Genomic DNA, 21008 nt, shown 5'->3' with positions numbered 1-21008 from the left:
CGTAACTACGCCTCTGCCCCTGTTTGTGACTGGGGCGGCGCTACTGCCTGCCGTCCCCTGGGGTTCCAACACCCGGAGATGGTAGCCAGTGGAGTCTGAACGCAATTACTGCCGGCAGACTCGAGAAGTATCGACGAGGAATTCGTACCATCATGAATTTATCATTGTGATGAGTTTTGAGAGTCTCGTTTCAACGTCTAGAATTTAATTCATTTTTAATTCAGAGAGTTGCGCTGAAGACTTGAGCAGCCTCGGACGGCGATTATGTGTGCATAATCTAACACCTCACCCACTAGACAAAAGCGCATCAATTGCATGCCTTGTCATTACCAGTACTCTGCTTCATACCAGGGCAATAAAAGTTGCATACGTCGCCAGGGCTCAGGTTTATCTACAAAATGCACACTGCTAAACGAAGCTAAGAGTACCACGGTTTGTCAGAGTTACTAGAATGGCATAGCCTGCATTCTCTCTTGAGCGGGTAGTAAAAAAAGAGACTAGTAACTACTGGCTACTATAAAAAGATAGAAATAAAAGAAAGGTTTAGGGTTCAGGCGCAAATGCATGTGCATTTTTCACGTTAGATTTAGAATGCAGCTCCGACCCTTGTCTCGTGGCAAGTCCACGTGCATGTACAGCGTAAGAGGCAAGACGCCCGCTGTGGAGAAGTCTGCCTTCTGAACCACCGCGCGTGGGTGAAAGTAGCCTCACGTGGACAGTTTCGGCTTCAGCTCGGGAGGAACTCCGCGGTGATGGATTGATTATTAGCTCTGAATCGTGCACGCATTATCGGACCAGCCAGCCCCTGCGGGCTGAGCTGAGTATTAGTACTTCGTTGCATCCCACAATTGAGAGTGGCGCAACCCTAGCGACTAAATGGCTGTCGCGAACGCTGCTGGATTGGCATTGCAGAACGGCCTAGACACAGCGGTGCCTCAATCTAACAAATGCCTTGGTACATGCACAGTCTGTTCGATTATTTCGAGCCTGACAGTTGTTCATCGACGTGGCTTCTGCCGATTACCCGCGGGGCACACACGTTTTGGAACGTCTGCGAGGCTCCATTGGGTCTGCTAATCTAGGTGGCGAGACGAAGCATTTCTCCCTCAGACCCGTGCGAGTTTGGGAACACTCGGCAACCCATCTTTACAGCCAATGAGCCTCTATCACGAGGAGACGGATAGCCGCCATAGCGGATAGGCTAAACAAGGTTTCGGAGCTATAGCAACAGCCTTGCTCAATATGGTCGGGTACGGAGTACCACCCTGTCGCGACCAGAACTCTCCTGCACTCCACTCGCCTCTAGTCGTCAATCATCCAGCTGCTCATGTGGGAAGTCAAAACTCGGACTTGGCTTAAAATGATACGAACTGTCCTTAAAACTGCCGCAAGCTATCTTGAGTCCGTATTTAATTAAAGCTCAAGCTGTTCTCTTTTTTGTCGAACAGCACATTGTGTCATGGTTACACGTCAACAGTTCTCCAGACCCCATCGTCATCCCTAAATTTCAGCTGTCTCGAAACAGTCCTTTTCGGCCTCGCAAGGATGCCTGAATCTTGGCTACCTCCTTTAGACAGAAGACGCATGTGCGGCGCAAGCTCATCATAAATGGCCTGCATTGCAGCCGAGTCCATCTGTAGCGGTGGATCGTGCGGTATTCCCCTAGTAGTCGGGGGCTCAAATGGCTTTGCACAAGCATCTACGGCGGAGATCATGGCGACGATGCCAATAAAACCAGCCGAAACTTTGCGAAACTCTTCTGTACGCCACCTGAAGTATATTACCGTGATTTGCACACGCTGCTGGCCACCAAGCTCATCAGTGTATGGATTATCCCAGGTAAGCTGGACCATGCTGCCGGGTTTGGGCCTGGTGGTGGCCAGCAGAGGCTTCATGCTATCTTGGCAAGAGCGCCATGCTGCTGTGCTATCCTCTCTGTCCAGAAACTCGTGTACCAGAGCTTTCCAAGAAATTTCATCGGGAGGCAGGAGTTCGAAGAATTTATGCCGCCTGATCACGGCGCTGACGGGTGCAACGCCGGCCTTTTGTCTGAATTGAAGCGACCACAGTTAGCCACCGGAGAACAAAAAAAATCTAAAAAATGTTCGAGGCTTACAAAAATTGTCGTTCCGTACGTTTCATCTTCTCTTCTATCCACTGCACAACCAGCTCGCACTGCTCGGGTTTCTGCCCAAACAATAGTTTCCAAATCTGTTTAATAAACTTCCATATCGGCCCGAGGACCTCGCCTACCTTCCTGACAAGATCTTGTACAAAGACTTTGATCTTTTGCAAGACAAAGGAAATCCCATTTTCAATGAGTCTCGCACCAATTGCAACTAAGTTGTTGACAACAAACTTGACTTTATCCTTGAGCCAATCGATGGAAGAATGAAGAAATCCTGGCAAGATGGCTTTCAATAACCCAAACAGCTTGTCTTGAGCATGGTCTATAAAGTCTTTGACAGCCTTGATAGCGGCCGTCTTAGCGTCTTCGACTTTTTGGACGGCAATCTCAACGGCGGCATTGACGGCCTCGGTAATGTCTACGCCTTCATCTGCGGCAGACGAGGCGAGCTCGGTAATCTCGTCGATGACTTGTTGAAGTTTGTCATCAAATTTTGGGAGGAGCTCTTCTAGCTCATGACACATACTGTCAGCTGCCGAGTTCACTTGGCTCATGACACTTTGAGCCAACTGCTCCGCAGCCCTTTCTGCTTGCTCGCGAATCTTTCGCTGAATTTCCTCAACAGACTCTGCAATATGTTGAATTGCCGCTGTAGCTGTTTCGGCGACCCTCTCAAAAGCTTGTGTAATGCCGTCAAAGAAGCCCATCTTGTGATTTTCTGTAATCGTCATTTAGAGACTTCCGTGTGTCAATCAATAGGATGAGCCAACTAACATGGGATTGTAAATAGTGTGAGTAGAAGATTGTGTCGAGGATTGAGCAAATGGCTCGTGGTTGCAGAGAATTGGCTCAGTTTGACAGATGCCAAAATACCACAAAGATAGTCGCTCGCAAGGTGGAAGCAAAGTGAATATAAGAGAATAGCCTCAGACTTGTTTTCCTTTTGAACACCAAACAAATTTTCTGTTGCAGATCGCTGGCAACTGCTTCCTAACCTCAGAAGGTCTTCAGAGTAAAACCGCAGCGGAGCATAAACTGAGGCCGTTGCAAACAATCATGTCAAGTCTGGCCAAACCGTCTCGGGAAGAGGCCGCCGCGGAAAACAGCAATGCGGACAAATCGGAGGATAAAATTCCAATACGTTTTTGCCTGGACCCTGCATCCAAATTCAGCTATGGTTTTGCCACCTCTCTAGTGGACTTCTTCTAGGAGGCCGTCCCGCTGCCATTCTCGGGCAGTGGCGGGGTCTAGAACGGGTATCGACGAGGCTAGGCCGCGCTACATGTCGAAAATCGGGTCATGCCCACGCCGAGTTGAGCTATTCAGGGAACCCCGGCTAGCGGACTGTTACCTTCTTGCCTCTATTGAGTAGGCTTACAAGGATTCTTGTCATTATCATATCATTCGCCTGTTCTCGATCAAAAGAGGCTCAATGTTTTCGTCAGCCTCACAGGACCTCGAGAAGCTGCAGCGGCAACACCGAGCCATGCAGCAGGGATGACGAATCAATCAATTTACAGAAACCTCTCTCCAAGTGCCTACTACCATACGACCAAAAAAAGCATAAAAGCACAATGAATCCTCCCGTTTCTTCTTGAGTTCATACAGCAGTTCAGACTCATTTTAACACCTACCTGCCTAGCCTGAGCTACTCTCACAACTCCCAGCATCAGCTTCCTGAAACAACCTTTTTCAACATGCCTGATATTATCGAAACCGTGCGCGATGTTGCCGAGACGGCCGACCGCAATGCTGTCAAGAAAGAGGAGGAAGCCGTTGAGGTTGCCTCCCAATGGGCTCAAGAGAAGCTCGAGAACTTTCTTAACGAGGTCGAGTGCGTTGTTCCATCCTTGCTTTTTGAAAGATCTCACACCATGCTAATGCAATTGTATGTAGGAGCAACGGTAACGACCACAAGCTGCTCAAGATCAGCTACATAATCAGTCGCCGTACCTCCATTGACGTGTTCACTGGCAAGAGCACCGATATTGGCAACTTTGCCAAAGACTTGATTTCCAAGCTCGCGGATGGCAAAGTCATGGAGGGTCTGGGTAACCTGGCTGGTACCTTGCTCAACAAGCTTTTTGGTTCCGCTTCGGGCTCAGCCCAAACTGAGAGAATCTAGTGAGTGATCGATAATGAATGCCAAGTAGCGTTCTTTGTCGTTGTATAATAAAGCATGGCTAATGAAGCTGCCTGTTCTCCAGCGAGGTCACCTTTGATGAGCTCGGCGGCCTAAATCGCCTTGACGCGTTTTTCTTCTGCTACCGCTTTGCTTCAAGCGGCGTCGTCAACTTCAGCAAAGCTGTCATCGGCACTTGTATTGTCCGATCCGCTGCCAACATGGTCGACGATAATGCCTACCGTGTCGTGCTGACGAGCTCCGCTACATTGGCCGACGCCCAGCGCGCCGCCATCGGCAAGCACATGATTGAGGTTGCCAAAAATCAGAAGCAGATTGTCGACGAGAATGGTACACTGCGCGCCGCGGAACCCGAGCTACTGTCAGCGCGCGCAGAGCTGGCGCAAGTCATTGGCGAAGGCGTAGCCACGTCGGAGCAGTACATCCAGCGGCGGTCAACGGCAAAACCTTTTAAGACCATCCAAGCTGAAAAGAGCGCAGAGTGGCAGGCGGACAACCTAGCCCTGAGGACGGGTACTGTTGTTGGCGGCGCAGAGGCTACCAAGCAGATTGAGGCGTAATAAAGACACGGGCACTGCACTTGGCAATCATTCACGCCGTGATCTTTACATTTGCATGGTCGAAAAAGTTCATAACAAACTAGCAGCTGAGAAGTAATACTGCTGCAAGCGTTGCAATATTCTTGTATTTATTCGGACTTCTCGCTCACAGTACCTTGAGATCAACCATAATGAATAGTCATTTTATACCTCTGAGACTGTATTTCAACTAATACTGCAGCGTAAGTCGAATACATCATAAGTACTATAAGACGTACGATACACATAGTCAGCAGGCACTGAATAAAGATAACAATTGCCAGTAGACGCGGTGCCGGTTATGCCGCAAAAGGCTCGGCAACTGATGTCCTGGCGACATTCAGTCTGGCATCCGGCGAGAGACTTGCCTGTGACGCTCCGATAGTATCCAAATTGTCCTCCAGACAGTGAACCCCATCCAGCAAGGTTGCACTTAGGCGCTGCATTCACAGAGCAACCTTGTGCATATATAACATATCCCACGAGCTCCACACGAGCAATGTTCTCTGCCTGCCAAGAATAAAGATAGCAAGTGCTCGCGTCATCGTCTCGACCGCTGAATGAGTTGCATTCCGGATGTGCATCACAATGCGACCTACATATCGACACTTTGACGTTTTCAACCACTTCCAAAAAACCATTGATGCCAACCACTGCACCTCCATAGCCAGGTAAAAAGCATTCTTGCAATTCATTGCCAAGATTACAAGACTTATCGGAAACAGAATAGTCAGGGTAAGATGTCCGAATGACTTGATCGGCAGGAGACTTGTAGAGATAACAGTTGCCAGAGCCGCCTTTGTCATATGAACTAAAAGAGTGACATTCAGAATCGCGACGGCAGAGCTCCTGGCACGCAGCGATGTTCGTATTGGAAAGATAGCGATAGTAGCCAAGCTCGCCGCCTGATTGAGCGCCATACCCTGGGAGGCTGCAACTTGGCTTGGCGGTAGATTGGCTGGTCCGGGTCTCGAGGACGCCGTTGATGCCGCTCGCCGCGAGGGTGAGGAGAGAAACCAAGAAGAGCATGTTCAATTGACTCTGAAATCGCTTTTTTTTGGCTTTCTGGGATCCAAGAACGAGCAATGTTGTTAGAGAGTGTTCCCATCGTAAAAAGCGACTCCGACTTTTATAGCCGACTCCTGCCTCTGCTCTTACACACGCTCGCCGAGGTTCCCGGTTTGTGGTGCCCACCGTGACTGCCAAGAACGCTAAACAAATCAATGGTTCGATAGAGAACGTTCGGTTAATCGAAATAATGCGAAGAGTTCTACAAAACTATTGAACTCTATTTCAGTACCAACTGATGGGAGGAGGCTGTGTTTTTTTCTTCTGGGGAAGCAAATTCGATAATAAGCACTCTTAGAAATGCTCCAGTAGTAGAAAAAACTGAGGGTATAATGATATCCTCAAGTTTATACTTAGCTGTGGTGTTTGTAAATTTTATTTTGCAAACCCTGGTTATTTGAGTTATTTATACATTAATTATATATATTGTCCATCTCAATCAAATATTAAATGCTGTAGTTATAAAGTGGGACGGTTTAGCACTGTGGTGCCTCTATTCACATTGACCCCACCATGCACAAAATAGGGCCACGACATACCGGAGCTACATTTTTACCACTTCACCACAAAAGGCTTTCTCGGTAGAGTAGTTATTCTTACGACACGCGAGCGAACGACAGACAAAAAACGGCTTCTCAATCTTCTTTTCAGCATCAAGTTTACTACGTATACCACCCAACCTTGCGACGGCCCTTCGCATGGAGTCCGAAACTATGGAGCAGGCGCAGGCCCGCCATCGCAAGGAGCTGAAAGACCTTCAAGGCCGAATTACGAATAAAAAGAAGAGTGCAACGAAGAAAACGCGAAAAGGGGTCAACGACGAATGCGCTGAGCTGGAAAGGACGCTCCATGAGACGCAAGCCGCCGAGGTTTTGGCGCTGAGCGGGGAGGTCTCAACAGGCGATGCAGCGGACGACGACGAGCTACCAGAGACCAGTGGCAACGACGAGGCACTAGCCAAGGAAGCAAACGACAAACTACATATTACTATTGAAGCCGAGACATCAATATCAGATAGCAAACAGCAGCCCGGCAAGAAGCGCAACCGGCAAAAGGAGCGGCTGGCGCGCCGGGCGGCAGAGCAAGAAGCCGCCATGACCAAGGCCGAGGAAGAGGCGTCTACCATGACCAACCACCGCGCTATTGAGAACGCCTACATGAAGAAAAAGATGGAAGCCGAAGGGCTTGTGGAGCAAGACATTGCGCCGGACGGGCACTGCCTGTTTTCCGCCGTGGCCGACCAGCTGCAGACGCAGCTGTCAATTCCTCTAAGCAAAACTGCGGACGAAGCAGAGAGGCCTGCGTATAAAACGGTACGGCAAGCGGCGACAGACTTCATGGAGGCGCACGGCGACGACTTTGCGCCTTTCGTAGAGGGAGACTTCGGGGCCTACTTGGCGCGGATGCGGGACACGGCCGAGTGGGGGGGCGAGCCGGAGCTCATGGCGCTGGCGCGAGCATACGGCGTTGGAATACGCGTAGTGCAGGACGGGAGGACCGAGGAGATTGGTCAGGGGGAAAAACTGTTGTGGCTGGCGTATTATCGGCATGGCTATGGTCTTGGTGAGCATTACAATTCGTTGCGGCGGAAGTAATCCACATGAACCGAGATGACAATGAGACTTGGCAAAGAACAAGGCTAAAGATTGCCGACGAAACACGGCATGATGACAAGGATGGACTATTTTGCACACAGGGATCTGATACTGCCGATTTACTCAGCTCAGGCTGCATTGATACGTATACCAAGGGTGGTTTTTGAGGATGCTGGTTCCATTCTATATACAGTTTTCATCTTTCAGGTCCATCTATCACTTGCATTTACTCTGTGCTTTTTTCTCTCTCTTCCCTTTGCAGCGCATCAGCTATCGACTCCAGACCGAGATGAAATCCCGCACCGAGCCATCCTCATTCATGCCGGCCTTGTGCGTACGTTCTGGCTTGATGAGACTGATGCGGTGCAGTGCTCCATCCGTCGGTTTCACGTCGTGCGTCTCGATGACGGTACCATCGGCGTGGTAGCTCGGCTCGTGCCCAGGATGCGACAGCAGCTCCTCGTAGACTTCCGGGTTGAGGCCCCAGGGCGGCCCTTGTTCGGAAAGAGGTTTGCCCGAGGGGAATTCGAGACAGACAAGACGACCGTCGTGTGAGACGAGCTCGGACATGCGCTTAGCCCATTGCGGGCGGATGTTGGGAGGCAGAGCGCAGAGGAACTTGAGATGATGTCAGAGGAGAGGATTGCCTACGGTTGACCAATCTGAGCGGAGCCAGAAACCCGGCAAGTAAACATACCGTATAGTCGTATATGAGATCGAAAGTGCCAGAACCATCGGTACCCAATCCCTTGGACCAGTCCTGCGCGAAAAAGTCTGCGACGACCCACGACTCTTGTCCGAGCTGCACATCACCTTGCGGCTTGACGCCTCCGGGCGTCGCCTCCAGCGCAGCCACATTTTCTTTTGCGCGGCGGATACCATCCGCACTGCAATCCAGACCCACAACGTCGTATCCAAAGGCTTTCAGGAGAAGCACGTCGTGACCGCGGCCGCAGCCGGGGACGAGCGCGGTGCGGCGGACGACGCCGCCGGCATCGTCACGGAGAGGGTTGCCGCGGCGGTCGACATCCTGCGCAGGAACAACAAGGTCGTGGCGCTGGGCCAGCAGATCGGCGAGGGCTACGGATGGGCCACCGCGATCCCAAGGATGGAAGTCATGCCTGTAAAGATTGTCCCACGCGGTTTTCTGGTCGTGGCCGGCGGCAGCGAATGTGTCTCGGAGGATGCTGGGATTGGAGGTGTCTGGGGCGGCCATGATTGTGGGCAGCTCAGGGCGAGGCAATGGGATGCTGGGCAGAGAGATTGAGGATTGAGGAAATTCGTAGGAGCGAGAATGGAAGCAGAGATTGACAGCTGAATGATGGGGGCAATTGAGTGGTGTCAAGCTGTCGGAATCGTGGAGGGCGACCGTGGTGGGGGCGGGGTGCAGTGGCGTGCAATGGCCGGAGTGGACCGGGATGACGTGTGGTGTTGGAAATTGGGAACTACTCAGCCGTGTTGCCAATTGCTCATTATGATGAGTTAGAGAGGGCAAAGAATTACAGGATCGTATATCGGGCAGGCAATTTCATAATGCAACTTTGATGGGAATGCGGCTGCGGCGTGTCTGACACGCACGCTACACGTGCAGCAGCATGACGCACGCGAATGCGACACTGCCGCAGTACAAGGTGCAATGTTGGCGCAAACAGTGGCTCTGGCTAGTGAGGCACGTACAAGCAGCAACAGAAGCCAGCAGAAAATGGGCAGAAACAGAAACAAGGACTGAAGAAATTGTACATGGCTGATGGTCAAAACCAGAGCTTGTACCTCCAGAGCTGCAGGCGCGCAGTTACCGCATTTGGGGTGGCGGTGTGCTGGCCTATCACAGCGCGGCCGACTCAACCGGGAGCCTCGGTTGATTAGCTTGCTCTGGGGTCAAGCTGTAAGCTCATCTCATCCGGCTCGCTACTTGTACCTCCCCAACACTGCATCCAAAATAGCTTGAACTCCCAAAGCAATCTCTGTTGCGTAATTCTTTATCTGACGAGTTTTTTACCTCTCGTCGCCCACTACGAAATGGATTCCTGCAGTCTGTTCAACATCAAGGTTCGCCCCTAACTTCTCATCACTTTGTATCAAGCTCACTCTTTTTCCGTCAGGGCAAGAATATCCTCATCACCGGAGGTACCCAAGCTCGCCACCGTTTCTTACTAGTTGACTGCTAAGCAGATGTAGGCGCCAAGGGCATCGGCCGCATGATCACCCAGGGCTACGCTGAGTCGGGCGCAAACGTCTTCATCACCGGCCGCGATGGCAAGGCCTGCGAATCGGTTGTCGCCGAACTGCAACCCGTTGTCGCCAAAGCTGGCGGCTCGATCTTTGCCATCCCCGCCAACCTGCAATCCTACGAGGAATGCGAGCGCCTTGTCGCTGAACTGACGACCGCGATTGGCCAAGCCGGGCGCGCCAAGGGCCTGCACGTCCTCGTCAACAATGCCGGCGCGGTCTGGGGCGCCGACATTGACAGCTACCCGGACCACGCGTGGAACAAGGTGCTGACGTTGGACCTGCAGCGCGTCTTTACGCTCTCGCAAAAGGCGTTGCCTCTGCTCGAGCAAGCTGCCACGGCCGACGACCCGGCGCGGCTGATCCATATCGGCTCCATTGACGGCATCCGCACACCGTCGACGTCCAACTTTGCCTACTCGGCGGCCAAGGCTGGCCTGCACCAGCTCTCGCGGCATTTGGCGAGGGATCTCGGTCCGCGGTTCGTCACGAGCAACGTGATTGCCTGTGGGCCGTTCCCCAGCCACATGATGAAGGCGACGCTCGAGGCGGCGGGCGACTACATCAAGAGCGAAGTGCCCCTGCGACGGGTGGGTAAGCCTGAGGATGCGGCGGGGGCTTGCATCTATCTGTCGAGCAAGGCTGGGTGAGTCTATCATTTCCATCTTCTTTCGAGTTTTGGTTGGTCGCGTGCTAACACTTGCAGTGCCTTTTGCAATGGCGCGACAATTCGTGTCGATGGCGGTGCGTCGCAGGTAGCCAAAATTTGATGCCTAGTAGGCTGTATTGTAGCATATAGTAAGCGCTAGATTACTTCATCTTCTTGAGCATACATCTGTCGTGAAAATACTAGTGTCGAAAAAGAAATGTGTATTGCCAGTGGCATGTTTTTAACAAATAATTCATCCATCCATCCATCCATCCGTCCGTCCGTCTACTTGAGGGGGGTATACCGGCTATGCTACCTAAATACAAAAATAAAAGAGAAATTCAAACAAATCTAGTGTCCAGCCAAACGGCCTAGATCTAAAGCAAAGAAGCAGAAAACGCCTTGAGTCTGCGCCGGAAGCGATGCAGTGACCGTGGCTGGTCCAACAACCTAGCAAAAAGGGCGGACCAGTCCCAATAAAAGTTACCAAAAGAAATCCCTTTTTTTAAAGTGAAGTGCCGCCCCAACTGTATGTATTCTGTCGCAGAAGATGACATATTCTTTAGAAAAAATTGAAGATAAGATTGAGTCGGGCCGGGTGCTCAAACAGCCATGGTCGCGGTGGTTTCCAGTGTCGCATGAGAAAGGTGGAATCGAGGGCATTGTGCGGCTGACATGTGATGGGTTTTTGCGACAATGCCGCTGTCACTGCGCCAGCGCCTGGCGAGGCAGCAAGACATGATGGCGTAAGTTGTCGGGTAAAGGGGACTATAGGCCACAATTTTCAAAGTCGCGGACCATGACGGCGACTTGGGCGCGCTTGGCCGCCTCGGCGACGAGGGTAAAATCCTTGAGAAAGACGTCGGTTGAGGGTTTCCTCAGGTCCTGGGGTGGCGGGGCGGGCGCCGAGGCCATCTGGTCGGGCGATGTGCGGAGCGAAGAGGCCGCTGCGGTGGAGGAGGCACCGCCCTGCGATGGTGACGAGATGGGAGCGTCCATTTCGGTCGTGTGTTTGTGTAAGGATGGGAAGAGAAGAAGAAGAAAGATCAAAGCTCGGCCAATGTCGGTATTTGCGACTGGGAGCGACGGAAAAATACCGGTGTCGTAGGGTGGCCCGCTCAAAGTGTGGAGTGGTCGAAAAAAGACCCGACTCGCGTGAGGAGCGCAGAATAACGGCTGACCGGTGAGTATGGAGTCGGAAGAAGAAAGAGGCAGGCGAGGAACAGTCAACGGCAATCGTGTCGCATGTGGAGGGAAATCAGTGACGACGAGACTTTGCGGCGTGTGGCTGTTTGATGTTACAGCAGTGCGGGCGCAAAGGTGCTCCGGCAGCACCAGCAGAAGAGAAGACGAAAGCCGGGTGACGAAATGTCAGCCGAGAAGATGTCGAACGGATTTTCGCTGGATGGTGAAATGATGTTGGAAGGTTGAGAAAACAACAGCAGTGTGGCAAGACAGGCGTGGTTCGTGGGGATGAGGCGGGGAAGATCGAAAATGCGTTCGGCTGTGATGAGCGGCAGAATTTACACAACCGTGAATCAACTCGTTAGCTAGGTAAGCCCGCAAGTTAGTGGTCAGTGGCAGCTTCCCGAGCGAGCGTACAGATTAGTACGAAAGCAGATGCGATGTAACGAGGACCTTGGGCGGACTTTTAGTGCGGTTCTAGTCGTGAGCATCACGGCCGTCTGCAATCGGAATCTTGCAGCAGAGCAGGACTCGGTCCGGATGCCGCGGACATGTGGCCTGTCAGGCCAGCGCGAAGCTGCCTACCAGTACACGCTGGGACTTCTGATTTAAGCGAGTGGCCGGGCTACCTCGCAGTGTTATTTAGCGCACTTCAGGGCTTCCGTCAGTGGATAGCCCGCCTGAGTTTTCGGGGCATGCATGTGTGAATCTATGCCAATTAGTACAAAGAAAGGTACGAATACACCACTGTGCCGGGATCTCACTCGCTCGGTTCCGTCTGTTATCCTACGGAGCAATATTATCGCCATTTATTATTAGAAATCTGAAATTCGAAGAGGAAGAAAAAGACCAAAAGAGCGCCACCTCATATCGCACCACCGACTCGTACGTTTCTTGGCCCTCGGCACAGGGAGCGGTATCAGAACCATGGTGTTGCGCGTGGCGCGGCGACGTCCCTTAGTTACTTATTTGGTACCTAGATAGCCTGAACTCCATCGACAGACGCCCCATTTTCAGGATCGTGCCTCGAATATTGCATCGCTCTCTGAATACAGGCATCTCTCAACCGTACCCTCTCTCAACCCGAAGATATACGCCCTCTCCTCCCTCGCTTCGCTCGATGTGGCTTCTGCATTCCGCCATGTTAGAAGAATACATGGGCTAACAACTAGCCGCGTTCAGAAGGTTACGTGCCAACGTAAGTACCTAAACCCGTCCATCGCCAGTCACTCGCACCTTGTAAAAAGCGGAACTCTATCCACCCCCACACTTTGACGGTCGAATGGTAACATTCATTCTCGTTTCTTTTTTTTCTTTTTTAGTGAACATAGCAGCATAATTAAAGCGACGTCGTCACTCTATCTAGATTAAACTATCTATGCTGTATCTCGCGTAAGAGAAGTGGTTTGCCAGGAGCGCACTTAGTTTCAGTGGTAGCAAATTGGATCTACACTTCGCGGTCCCCGCCGCCATCAGGCGCGATGGTAAAAATACGCCGACATCTTGCGAGAAGGCCTGGTCGAGACAAACAAGATACTCGCCGCGAAGGTTTTTACCTAGGAGAAGTGCTTAAAGTGCAGGGTAAGATGGTGCCGACCTTTGCTTGTCAAGTATTGCCGTGTGGTACGCCACCGGTCAAAAGAACTGGAAGCATCTGTCATAGAAGACATGATCGCGCAAAGAGCTGCTTGGGTTTTATCCGCTGGTATCGATAATGGACGCGTGGCAACTGCCGAAAGCACTTGTGCTTTCTCCGACTCTTCAAGAGCACCGGTACCTTGACAGCCGCTAGGGTATCAATCTGTGCACGAAACTTACAGTGGCTGGTCTTCCTGTAACTGCCTTCGTGACCCACTGGCTTTGGCGCGAACGGCCTACCCTTGTAAATTAATGGCCGCTGAGCATGCATCTTGGGAACGGCGCAAAAGGCTAACTTCTGATCATCCGGCAACGCAGAATTCGCACATTCTTCCATCGCATTCGTTCCAAAGGCTTTAGTAACCATGCAAAGCCTTTGAAAACCAGAACGCCCAAGGTGACTCTACGCGTCCTATTCGTCAGTACGTCTACGGAATTACATTTTGCCGTGGTCCACCCAGCGTGTCCCATGGCTAAGGCCCAAGGATGGCGTTTCGTGATCTACCATTCGTGGCTGTCGCAAGTTACAACTTGCAAGTGACACTGTCATCTACCCCTGCCTGTCTTGGGCGGCACCTTCGCCAACGATAGGCGGTTTGAGTAGCACGCTGCAGGTACCGCTTGGCTGCTTAGATCACACACCATGTCCTTTTCAAAGTTTAAGTTGGATAAGAAACCGTCACGAACAACGCCTCTCCCAATCGCTTCCGCATGGCCTACTTCGGCAGTTTTGCAAAGCAAGCCAACGCCATACATCACCAGAAACACGGGAATGCCCCGAAAAAGTACCTCCTGTTTGGCGTGCAAAGCATCCAAAACTCGGTGCGAGACACAGACCTCAAGGCCAGCGGCGCCGTGCTCTAGGTGCCAGAGATTGTCAAAACGCTGCGTTTTTGATGCGAGACTGGCTGGAATAAATTCTTTGGCCGCATCTACAGCCCCGTTATCGCCAAATTCTGGCACATCACGCGCGTCATCCCAATACGACGAAGCGTTTGATGATCGCGGTTCCCAAAACCCTACAGAGACACGAGAAAGCCTGGCTGAGAGCACTCTCACTAAAACCCGACAAATACAGGCAGAAGCCGCCTCTGCCTTCCTAGGGGTTGCAAATCAGTCAAGTATGCTTCACCTTCTTTTTGTCACCCGATGAAGAGAGACAGAGTGCTGACCTTGCAGATCTGCGGCCACTACCGTCCATCGAGGACAAACAACTTCAAATCAGAATCGATTCTCTCATCACTCGAGAAGCCTCGCGAAAAGTCTTTTACCATTTCATGGATCATTTTGTCCCCAAATGCCCAGTGGTACTATTTCCTACAGGAACGACTATCGAAACTCTAGGCGAGGCAAAGCCGGTCCTTCTTCTAGCCATCCTCAGCGTTGCCTCAGCTGGGTTCTGCCCTATTGCTCAGCAAAACGCTTTGATTCTGGAAACAAAACGTGTCCTCGCCGACCGTGCTTTTGTTCGTGGAGAGAAGTCCTTGGAGCTTGTCCAGGCGCTCCAGATTTCGACCCTATGGTTCAGGGCTCCAGAAAGCTTCCAGCAGGTCAACTTCAACCAGCTAGCCCGTGTCATGATCACGATGGCTGTTGACTTAGAGCTAGAGAATGCCGACTTCTCCCCTGCTGCGACCACTGAAACAGCTTGGGAGCGCGCCGAGCGACAACGGGCGTGGCTCACATGCTTCATTATTTCAGAGAGGTAATTGCGCTATTCTTCGCTCCCAGGCGCACGAACACTAATCAGCATCAGCATTTCTCTCATTTTAAGACAACCAAAAATGCTTAGCTGGTCCTCAAATATGGAAGAGTTAATGACGAGCCTGCAAAGAGCTCAAGTATCGCCCTCGGACGAATTCTTCTGCGAGCTTGTCAGATTAGAATTGGCCTATTACACAATAGACCAACGCCTAATCCTCAGTAGCCGGCAGCGACCAACTTCTGCGCATAATACTAGTCCTCGTGATGCAGCTGAGCGTACACCGCCGCGAACGATTGACAGGGAAAGCTGCACTTTCAATGAGCTGCAAAGAGGTAAGATACACTTTGCCCATTTTTGCAACTAGTGTAGCAAGCAAATTTGGTATTGACGCACTTAGCTCTTATTGACTTCGGCCAATCTGTGGCTTTGCTATACGCACGCGAGCCTGCAATGCACGTCAATCACAACATCAGTGAATTTGCTGCTCCCTTCGCCTTGAAATCCCTCAAAGCTTGCACTTTTATACACGCGCAAACGAGTTCTGCCGATCTTGTCCTATTGCAAGAAACAATGACTGCGTCGCACGCCCTACTAAACTGTTTTCTTGGATTATCTTTGGTCGATATGCTTGCTCTTCCACCACACATCTACGGTGGGCGCATCATATACTCACTCATCGTGTTATGTAAGCTTTACAAAACAATAAAAAAATCGACAGTCGACACGTCTGCGGTCCTGCCATTTGAAGACATTCGCTTGGAGGAGCACTTGGAGCGTCTTGGTGCTGTTGCAAAGGACCTGATGATACGAGATGAGCGAAATTGCCTCAGCAGGTCGTTTCTCATCGTCGAGGAGCTGAAAAAGTGGCGATTTGAGGAAAGCAAGTCTACGCAGTCGCGTCCAAGCATGCGAAGCAACTCTGGCTTTAGCAACAGCGATTATGACCAGCAAGCGCCTCTCATTGGGCAGCCATACAGTGATCCGGGTTCGGTGACCAAAGATCAAAATGCTGCAATCGCAGAGCAGTCTGCCATTCAACTTTTGTGCTCTGAGGGGAGCGACCCCTTGTTTTGGGACACCGAACTCAATTGCGACTGGTTTTTCGACGATGCGGTCAATACAGTCGATTTCGACATGCCGCATTGAAGCACCATTAAAAGTCATGTAATTAGGCATAGGGGCAGACGGTAACGCATAATGTGAAATTTGGCAAGAAACATACGCAGGAAGACTAAGAGTAGAAACATCGTGCCCAAAGTAACGGCGAGGGAAACATGGAAGGAAAAAAAAAAAAACACCTCTGCCACAACCTTGCGCAAAAAATTGCGCAAAAAGTCTTGGTATACAAGTAACAAAGTAGCCAATGACAGCCAGAATAACAAAGAAGGTAAAGATTCTGTGTGCACTTGTCTGAGTAAGAAGAAGACATGACTTTTCCTGACACCAACTGCTACGAAGGGCCCAACTCGGGTACATAAGCCTACGCCATAAAGACTCCTTCTGAAGTATCAGTCAATTAGAAACAAAAAGACCGAATTGTATTGGTCATTAATGAGATGCCATTCGTCCGCGGCCGTCAACCAATATTGTCAAATTTCGGCGTCTTGGACTTTTTCTTGACAGTTCGCCACTCGACACCGACTGCACCCAGGATAGAAACGCACGCGAGCGCCAATGCAACGATGCATGTCTGCACAATAGCGTCATTGTACACATTCAAGACTCGGGAAAGAATGTTTGCTTGGCCAGGAGCGACGTCCTTGATCGTTTTTTGAAGCTCTGTGGCGCCGGAATTCAGGACCACCGAGTAATCAATCTCGGGGACTCTCCCTCGCATGCCAGAAATGATGTGCTCGTTGAAAACATTCTGTGCAGCGGAAATGAAGATAGCACCACCCAAAGAGCGAGCAAGAACAACGAGGGATGTGCCAATAGCAACATCTTTCTTGGGCAAGACCGTTTGCACGGCAATATTTGGAAGCTCCAGGCCAAGACCAGCGCCAGCACCAAATACAATCTGGAAACCAAGCCTAAGCAAGTGTCAGTTATATCCTTTCGGCGAAGTCGACAATGCAGGACTTGGCATTGGCATACCACATGGAGATAGGAATATTGACTCGGAACAACAAGAGAAGTCCAGCTCCGATCGACATAACAATGGCGCCTACTACCATGAACGGCGTGTAGTACCCCACGATTGTGACGCCTATTCCACCAGCGATAGCGAATACAACTATCGATATTTAGTAAGGATCCATTTAAATAAAATGAAATGACTTGCGGAGGTATACTTACCGACGCTGAGGAGTAAGGGCAGGTTGTGGATACCGGACTGTGAGGCGGAGTCGCCTTTAATGCCCTGAAACCTGCGCTTCATTAGTTGACAAAACGTTCTCGTTTCTTCGAAGCTACTTACCAAATAGGCAAATAATAAATTGGTATCACAAACGCTGCGCTAGCTGTAAAGATGTAAAATGTCGAAAAGGCTACGGAGCGCTGTCGTGCAATACGAAGGGGTACTGTTGCGTTCTCGCCCATCTTCCACTGAGTAAATGCCCAAGCGATGCTCGATATGCCAAACACAGTAAGCAAAGCAATCACACGACCATCGCTCCATGGATATTTGCTACCTCCCCATTGTAGTGCAATCAACAAACAAATGATACTGACGACAAATAAAACAGTCCCGATAGGGTCAAACTGTTGTATGACAGATGCCCATCCACCGGCTTTCGCGTGTTGTGATCGAGATGATGAGAGAAAGAATATGATGCATGGAATGGCTACCACCCCAATTGGTAAATTGACTGATAGCGATTTGTCAGTCTTCTATCAATATCCAAGCGCAAGTCCGGGCGGCTTACTGTAGAAACACCATCGCCATGAGACGTGACCTATGATGAGAAAATCAGTATACATCCTCGCAAGTGTGTACTTGACAAAGTACACATGCCACTAAATAGTGCTCACTTGTAAATGCACCTCCTAGCAGAGGCCCAACCACGCTCGCTACGCCCCATACGGCTCCAAGTATGCCTGTGAACGCAGGTCTCTTGGCCAACGGAACTGACTTTGCAATGATGATGAGCGCTCCGGAAAAAACGCCAGACCCCCCTATGCCCGCAATTGCGCGTCCGACAATCAAGGCGATCGAATTAGGGCTTGCACCACATATTGCAGATCCCACTTCAAAAATCAGAACAGCAGCCACAAAGGTCCATTTAATGGACAGCAGCGTGTACAGCTTGCCAAAGAAGAGCTGAAAGCTGCACGTGGTGAGGAGGTATGCGCTTCCGTACCATCCAATATCTTCAATGCTGTGAAACTGCGATGTGATTGTTGGAATAGCCGTCGCAATGATAGTTTGGTCCTACGGCCAGTCAGCTCCGACGACTTTGTAGATCAATGCCATAGAAGACACGGTATACTCACTAAAGCGACAAGAAAATTGGTAAGGCAAAGAGCTGTGAAGATCAGGACGAGTTTCAATCCCTTTGGATATTCGAGCTCCTGATCAGCATCATCATTCGGCTGATTTTCGTTGTCGCGGTGCCGCGACTTCTCCATGGACTCGATTTCCATGGCTGTCAACGTCGGGGGGGGGGGGGGGGGGGGGGGGGGGTTTGCGAATGTACTAGAAGCGGAATGAAGCAAGACACTTTGAAAGAAGAGTGTTTCAGAAGCTTTCAAAATAACAGAAATTTTGATGCTTTAAGGCTTGTGACGCATTGGCCATGTCATTCCTTTATGTTAAGAGAAAGGCCTTTCTGAGGCTTTCCGGTGCCCAATTACTGGATTTGGTAAACCGTCGGGATTGAATCGGAGCTCCGGCAGGCAGAAGCGCCTCCGATTGGTTCAAAGATTCCTCTTTTGGGCAGCCCCAATCCTAAGCACGTTGATTGGCTAGCCTTGCACATCGCCCAATTTGGCTCGGTGCTTGTGGATTTGTCCTTCAGCGCATCGGCCCCCGAGACGAGTCCGCCACGGTGGCCTCTGTGTGTGAGTTGCGCTCCCTGCAATTGCTCTACATGGTCGATGACGACGCACATAAATCTCTTCGATGACGTCTGAGAGTCTAACAGACCCGAAACATTCTTGGCAGTTACGCTATCTCTACGGAGGAACTGACTATAAGTCTCGCGCAATGCGCCGTCGTAGACGCTTCTGCCCACTAATACAGTTGCAGTACCTACAGGCCCCCGCTCCAATTCGCACTGCTCAAAGCCATGGCAAGCCTTCGCATTTTGATATCAGGCGCCGGCATCGCCGGCCCCGCGTTCGCCTTCTGGGCCACTCGACTCGGACATGCATGCACAATTGTTGAACGTTCCTCTGAGCTTCGCGATAGCGGTCAGCAGATTGACATTCGCAGCCATGGCATCGAAGTCACCAAGCACATGGACATACTGGACGAGATTCGAAGTCTTGCTGTGCAGGAATCCGGAGTGCGCTTCGTCGACAGTCGTGGAGCTGAGCAGGCGTTTTTTTCTGGCACGGAGTCCTCCGCACGAGCACAGGGCTTGAGCAGCGAGTTTGAAATCATGCGAGGTGATTTATCTCGCTTATTAAATTCGAAAAACGCTTCAAGCGTTCAGATCCTACTTGGTACAACTGTTCAAAGTATCCAATCACACCATGACAGCGCTACCGTCACATTCTCGGACGGGAGTGTGGGCGAATACGATCTCGTTGTCGCCGCAGATGGTCAGAATTCCAAGATTCGACAGCAAATGTTGAGCGAGAACCCAGCAATCGCGGACGAGTCGCGCAACCTCGGCGTTTATAGTGCATACTACAGAATACCACGAACAGCGAACGATTCCGGCTGCGCCACCGTCTACGTTGCCCCCAACGAACGAATCTTGTGCACCCGATGGCACAGCACCGAACAGGGCCAGGGCTACTTGGCAACCATGGCCCACCAAGACGAGATGGAAGAGGCTTTGAAACAAGGTGTTGACGCCCAGAAGACGCTTTTCGAGAACGTCTTCAAAGATGCAGGCTGGGAATCCGGGCGTTTGGTCGACGGCTTGCGGGAAGCAGATGACTTTTATGCTCAAAGCGCGGTGCAGGTCAAGATCAGCGCGTGGTCCAAGGACCGAGTGGTACTGCTGGGCGATGCTGCGTACTGCCCGACTCCACTAACCGGTATGGGCACGAGCTTGGCTCTCATCGGAGCATACGTTCTCGCAGGCGAAATATCGACCGGCGTCGATATTGCGACAGCTCTAACGGCATATGAAAAGACTCTTCGGCCGTTTGTGCAGAAATCTCAACAACTACCGCTGGGCTTGCCGAGCTTAGCTTATCCATCTAGCGAACTTGGAGTCAAGGCTTTCTATTGGTTTGCGGGACTGGCTTCGAAATTGAGCCTGGACAAAATTGATGTCACTCCATCTTTCCTGAAAAGCAAGCCATGGATTTTGCCGCAATACGAGAACCTCGTTGCTTCTTAGTTGGGATTTACGCAGCTTCTAAATACAAAAACTTGATTTTATCGAGCGTGGAGCTTTCTGTTACAAGCAGTGGTAGTGAAGGAGCCACATCTGTAATGTTGAAGTGGTAACTAGTCGCCTAGGCCCTTGCGGGTCCCCGAGTCCCGCGTCAATGTACAGGGCAAAAACAACGTCGTGGCGTTCGAATGGGTGAAAGAAGTGGTGAAAGGCTTGGAAGATACATGAACAGTATTTTCGATATGAAGAACCAATTTCAGCCCCATGCGGCGATTGTAAACTAGCTCGCCCTGCATCTTTTTCTAGACGTGTTCGTGTTAAAGCACCATCACGTGTGCGCGGAGGAGAGTCCAAAGACTGAGAACTAGTTACGATCATTTACCGACGATATCGCACTACCGTCTAGACTATTGTCCAAATTCTGCACATGAAGGGAACGGTTTTGCGGCCTCTATATTTGCTTCGCCGTGTGCTCAATTTGTTGGCTAGGTGTAGCGCTGCCGGGTGCTACGTCACCCGTAACTAGAGCGCTAGCGCGTACCAGCAGCCCCAAAGGCGCCATCAGTTGTTGTACGCTGCCAATAGCAATACTTCCATGCACTGTCAGTTTGAGCAGAGTCGGTGGTCTACGTTGCGT

At 51.0% G+C, this 21008-nt stretch overlaps 9 protein-coding genes across 9 annotated transcripts; 5 read left to right on the top strand and 4 right to left on the bottom strand.

Moving 5' to 3' along the window:
- Window positions 1-1463: 1463 nt before the first annotated feature.
- On the bottom strand, window positions 1464-2859 carry LMH87_004897 (uncharacterized protein; the record flags this gene model as incomplete). The annotated part of the gene is made up of 4 exons (XM_056196183.1): window positions 1464-2049; window positions 2117-2187; window positions 2254-2597; window positions 2655-2859. 4 exons carry the CDS (start codon window positions 2857-2859, stop codon window positions 1464-1466), a joined length of 1206 nt encoding a protein of 401 aa, XP_056049737.1.
- Window positions 2860-3825: 966 nt separating this feature from the next.
- LMH87_004896 (uncharacterized protein) lies at window positions 3826-4831 on the top strand (the record flags this gene model as incomplete). The annotated part of the gene is made up of 3 exons (XM_056196181.1): window positions 3826-3962; window positions 4025-4252; window positions 4336-4831. The coding sequence occupies 3 exons, from the start codon at window positions 3826-3828 to the stop codon at window positions 4829-4831; spliced, it is 861 nt and encodes a 286-aa protein (XP_056049736.1).
- Window positions 4832-6615: 1784 nt separating this feature from the next.
- LMH87_004895 (uncharacterized protein) lies at window positions 6616-7512 on the top strand (the record flags this gene model as incomplete). The annotated part of the gene is made up of 1 exon (XM_056196180.1): window positions 6616-7512. The coding sequence occupies one exon, from the start codon at window positions 6616-6618 to the stop codon at window positions 7510-7512; it is 897 nt and encodes a 298-aa protein (XP_056049735.1).
- A 270-nt stretch (window positions 7513-7782) lies between these two features.
- LMH87_004894 (uncharacterized protein) lies at window positions 7783-8728 on the bottom strand (the record flags this gene model as incomplete). Its single annotated transcript, XM_056196179.1, has 2 exons — window positions 7783-8130; window positions 8210-8728. 2 exons carry the CDS (start codon window positions 8726-8728, stop codon window positions 7783-7785), a joined length of 867 nt encoding a protein of 288 aa, XP_056049734.1.
- An 803-nt stretch (window positions 8729-9531) lies between these two features.
- On the top strand, window positions 9532-10511 carry LMH87_004893 (uncharacterized protein; the record flags this gene model as incomplete). The annotated part of the gene is made up of 4 exons (XM_056196178.1): window positions 9532-9561; window positions 9615-9639; window positions 9691-10387; window positions 10448-10511. The coding sequence occupies 4 exons, from the start codon at window positions 9532-9534 to the stop codon at window positions 10509-10511; spliced, it is 816 nt and encodes a 271-aa protein (XP_056049733.1).
- Window positions 10512-11158: 647 nt separating this feature from the next.
- LMH87_004892 (uncharacterized protein) lies at window positions 11159-11389 on the bottom strand (the record flags this gene model as incomplete). Its single annotated transcript, XM_056196177.1, has 1 exon — window positions 11159-11389. One exon carries the CDS (start codon window positions 11387-11389, stop codon window positions 11159-11161), a length of 231 nt encoding a protein of 76 aa, XP_056049732.1.
- Window positions 11390-13856: 2467 nt separating this feature from the next.
- On the top strand, window positions 13857-16064 carry LMH87_004891 (uncharacterized protein; the record flags this gene model as incomplete). Its single annotated transcript, XM_056196176.1, has 6 exons — window positions 13857-13876; window positions 13942-14035; window positions 14292-14334; window positions 14393-14918; window positions 14970-15250; window positions 15316-16064. 6 exons carry the CDS (start codon window positions 13857-13859, stop codon window positions 16062-16064), a joined length of 1713 nt encoding a protein of 570 aa, XP_056049731.1.
- Window positions 16065-16494: 430 nt separating this feature from the next.
- Window positions 16495-18500, bottom strand: LMH87_004890 (uncharacterized protein; the record flags this gene model as incomplete). Its single annotated transcript, XM_056196175.1, has 7 exons — window positions 16495-16948; window positions 17013-17151; window positions 17214-17284; window positions 17335-17725; window positions 17783-17812; window positions 17889-18288; window positions 18351-18500. The coding sequence occupies 7 exons, from the start codon at window positions 18498-18500 to the stop codon at window positions 16495-16497; spliced, it is 1635 nt and encodes a 544-aa protein (XP_056049730.1).
- A 478-nt stretch (window positions 18501-18978) lies between these two features.
- LMH87_004889 (uncharacterized protein) lies at window positions 18979-20374 on the top strand (the record flags this gene model as incomplete). The annotated part of the gene is made up of 2 exons (XM_056196174.1): window positions 18979-19052; window positions 19105-20374. 2 exons carry the CDS (start codon window positions 18979-18981, stop codon window positions 20372-20374), a joined length of 1344 nt encoding a protein of 447 aa, XP_056049729.1.
- Between the last annotated feature and the right edge of the window lie 634 nt (window positions 20375-21008).

Source organism: Akanthomyces muscarius, chromosome 2, assembly GCF_028009165.1.
Source record: "Akanthomyces muscarius strain Ve6 chromosome 2, whole genome shotgun sequence".
Lineage (NCBI taxonomy): Eukaryota > Fungi > Ascomycota > Sordariomycetes > Hypocreales > Cordycipitaceae > Akanthomyces > Akanthomyces muscarius.
Note: the sequence above shows the minus strand (reverse complement) of the source record. Positions and strands in the feature narration are given on the sequence as shown.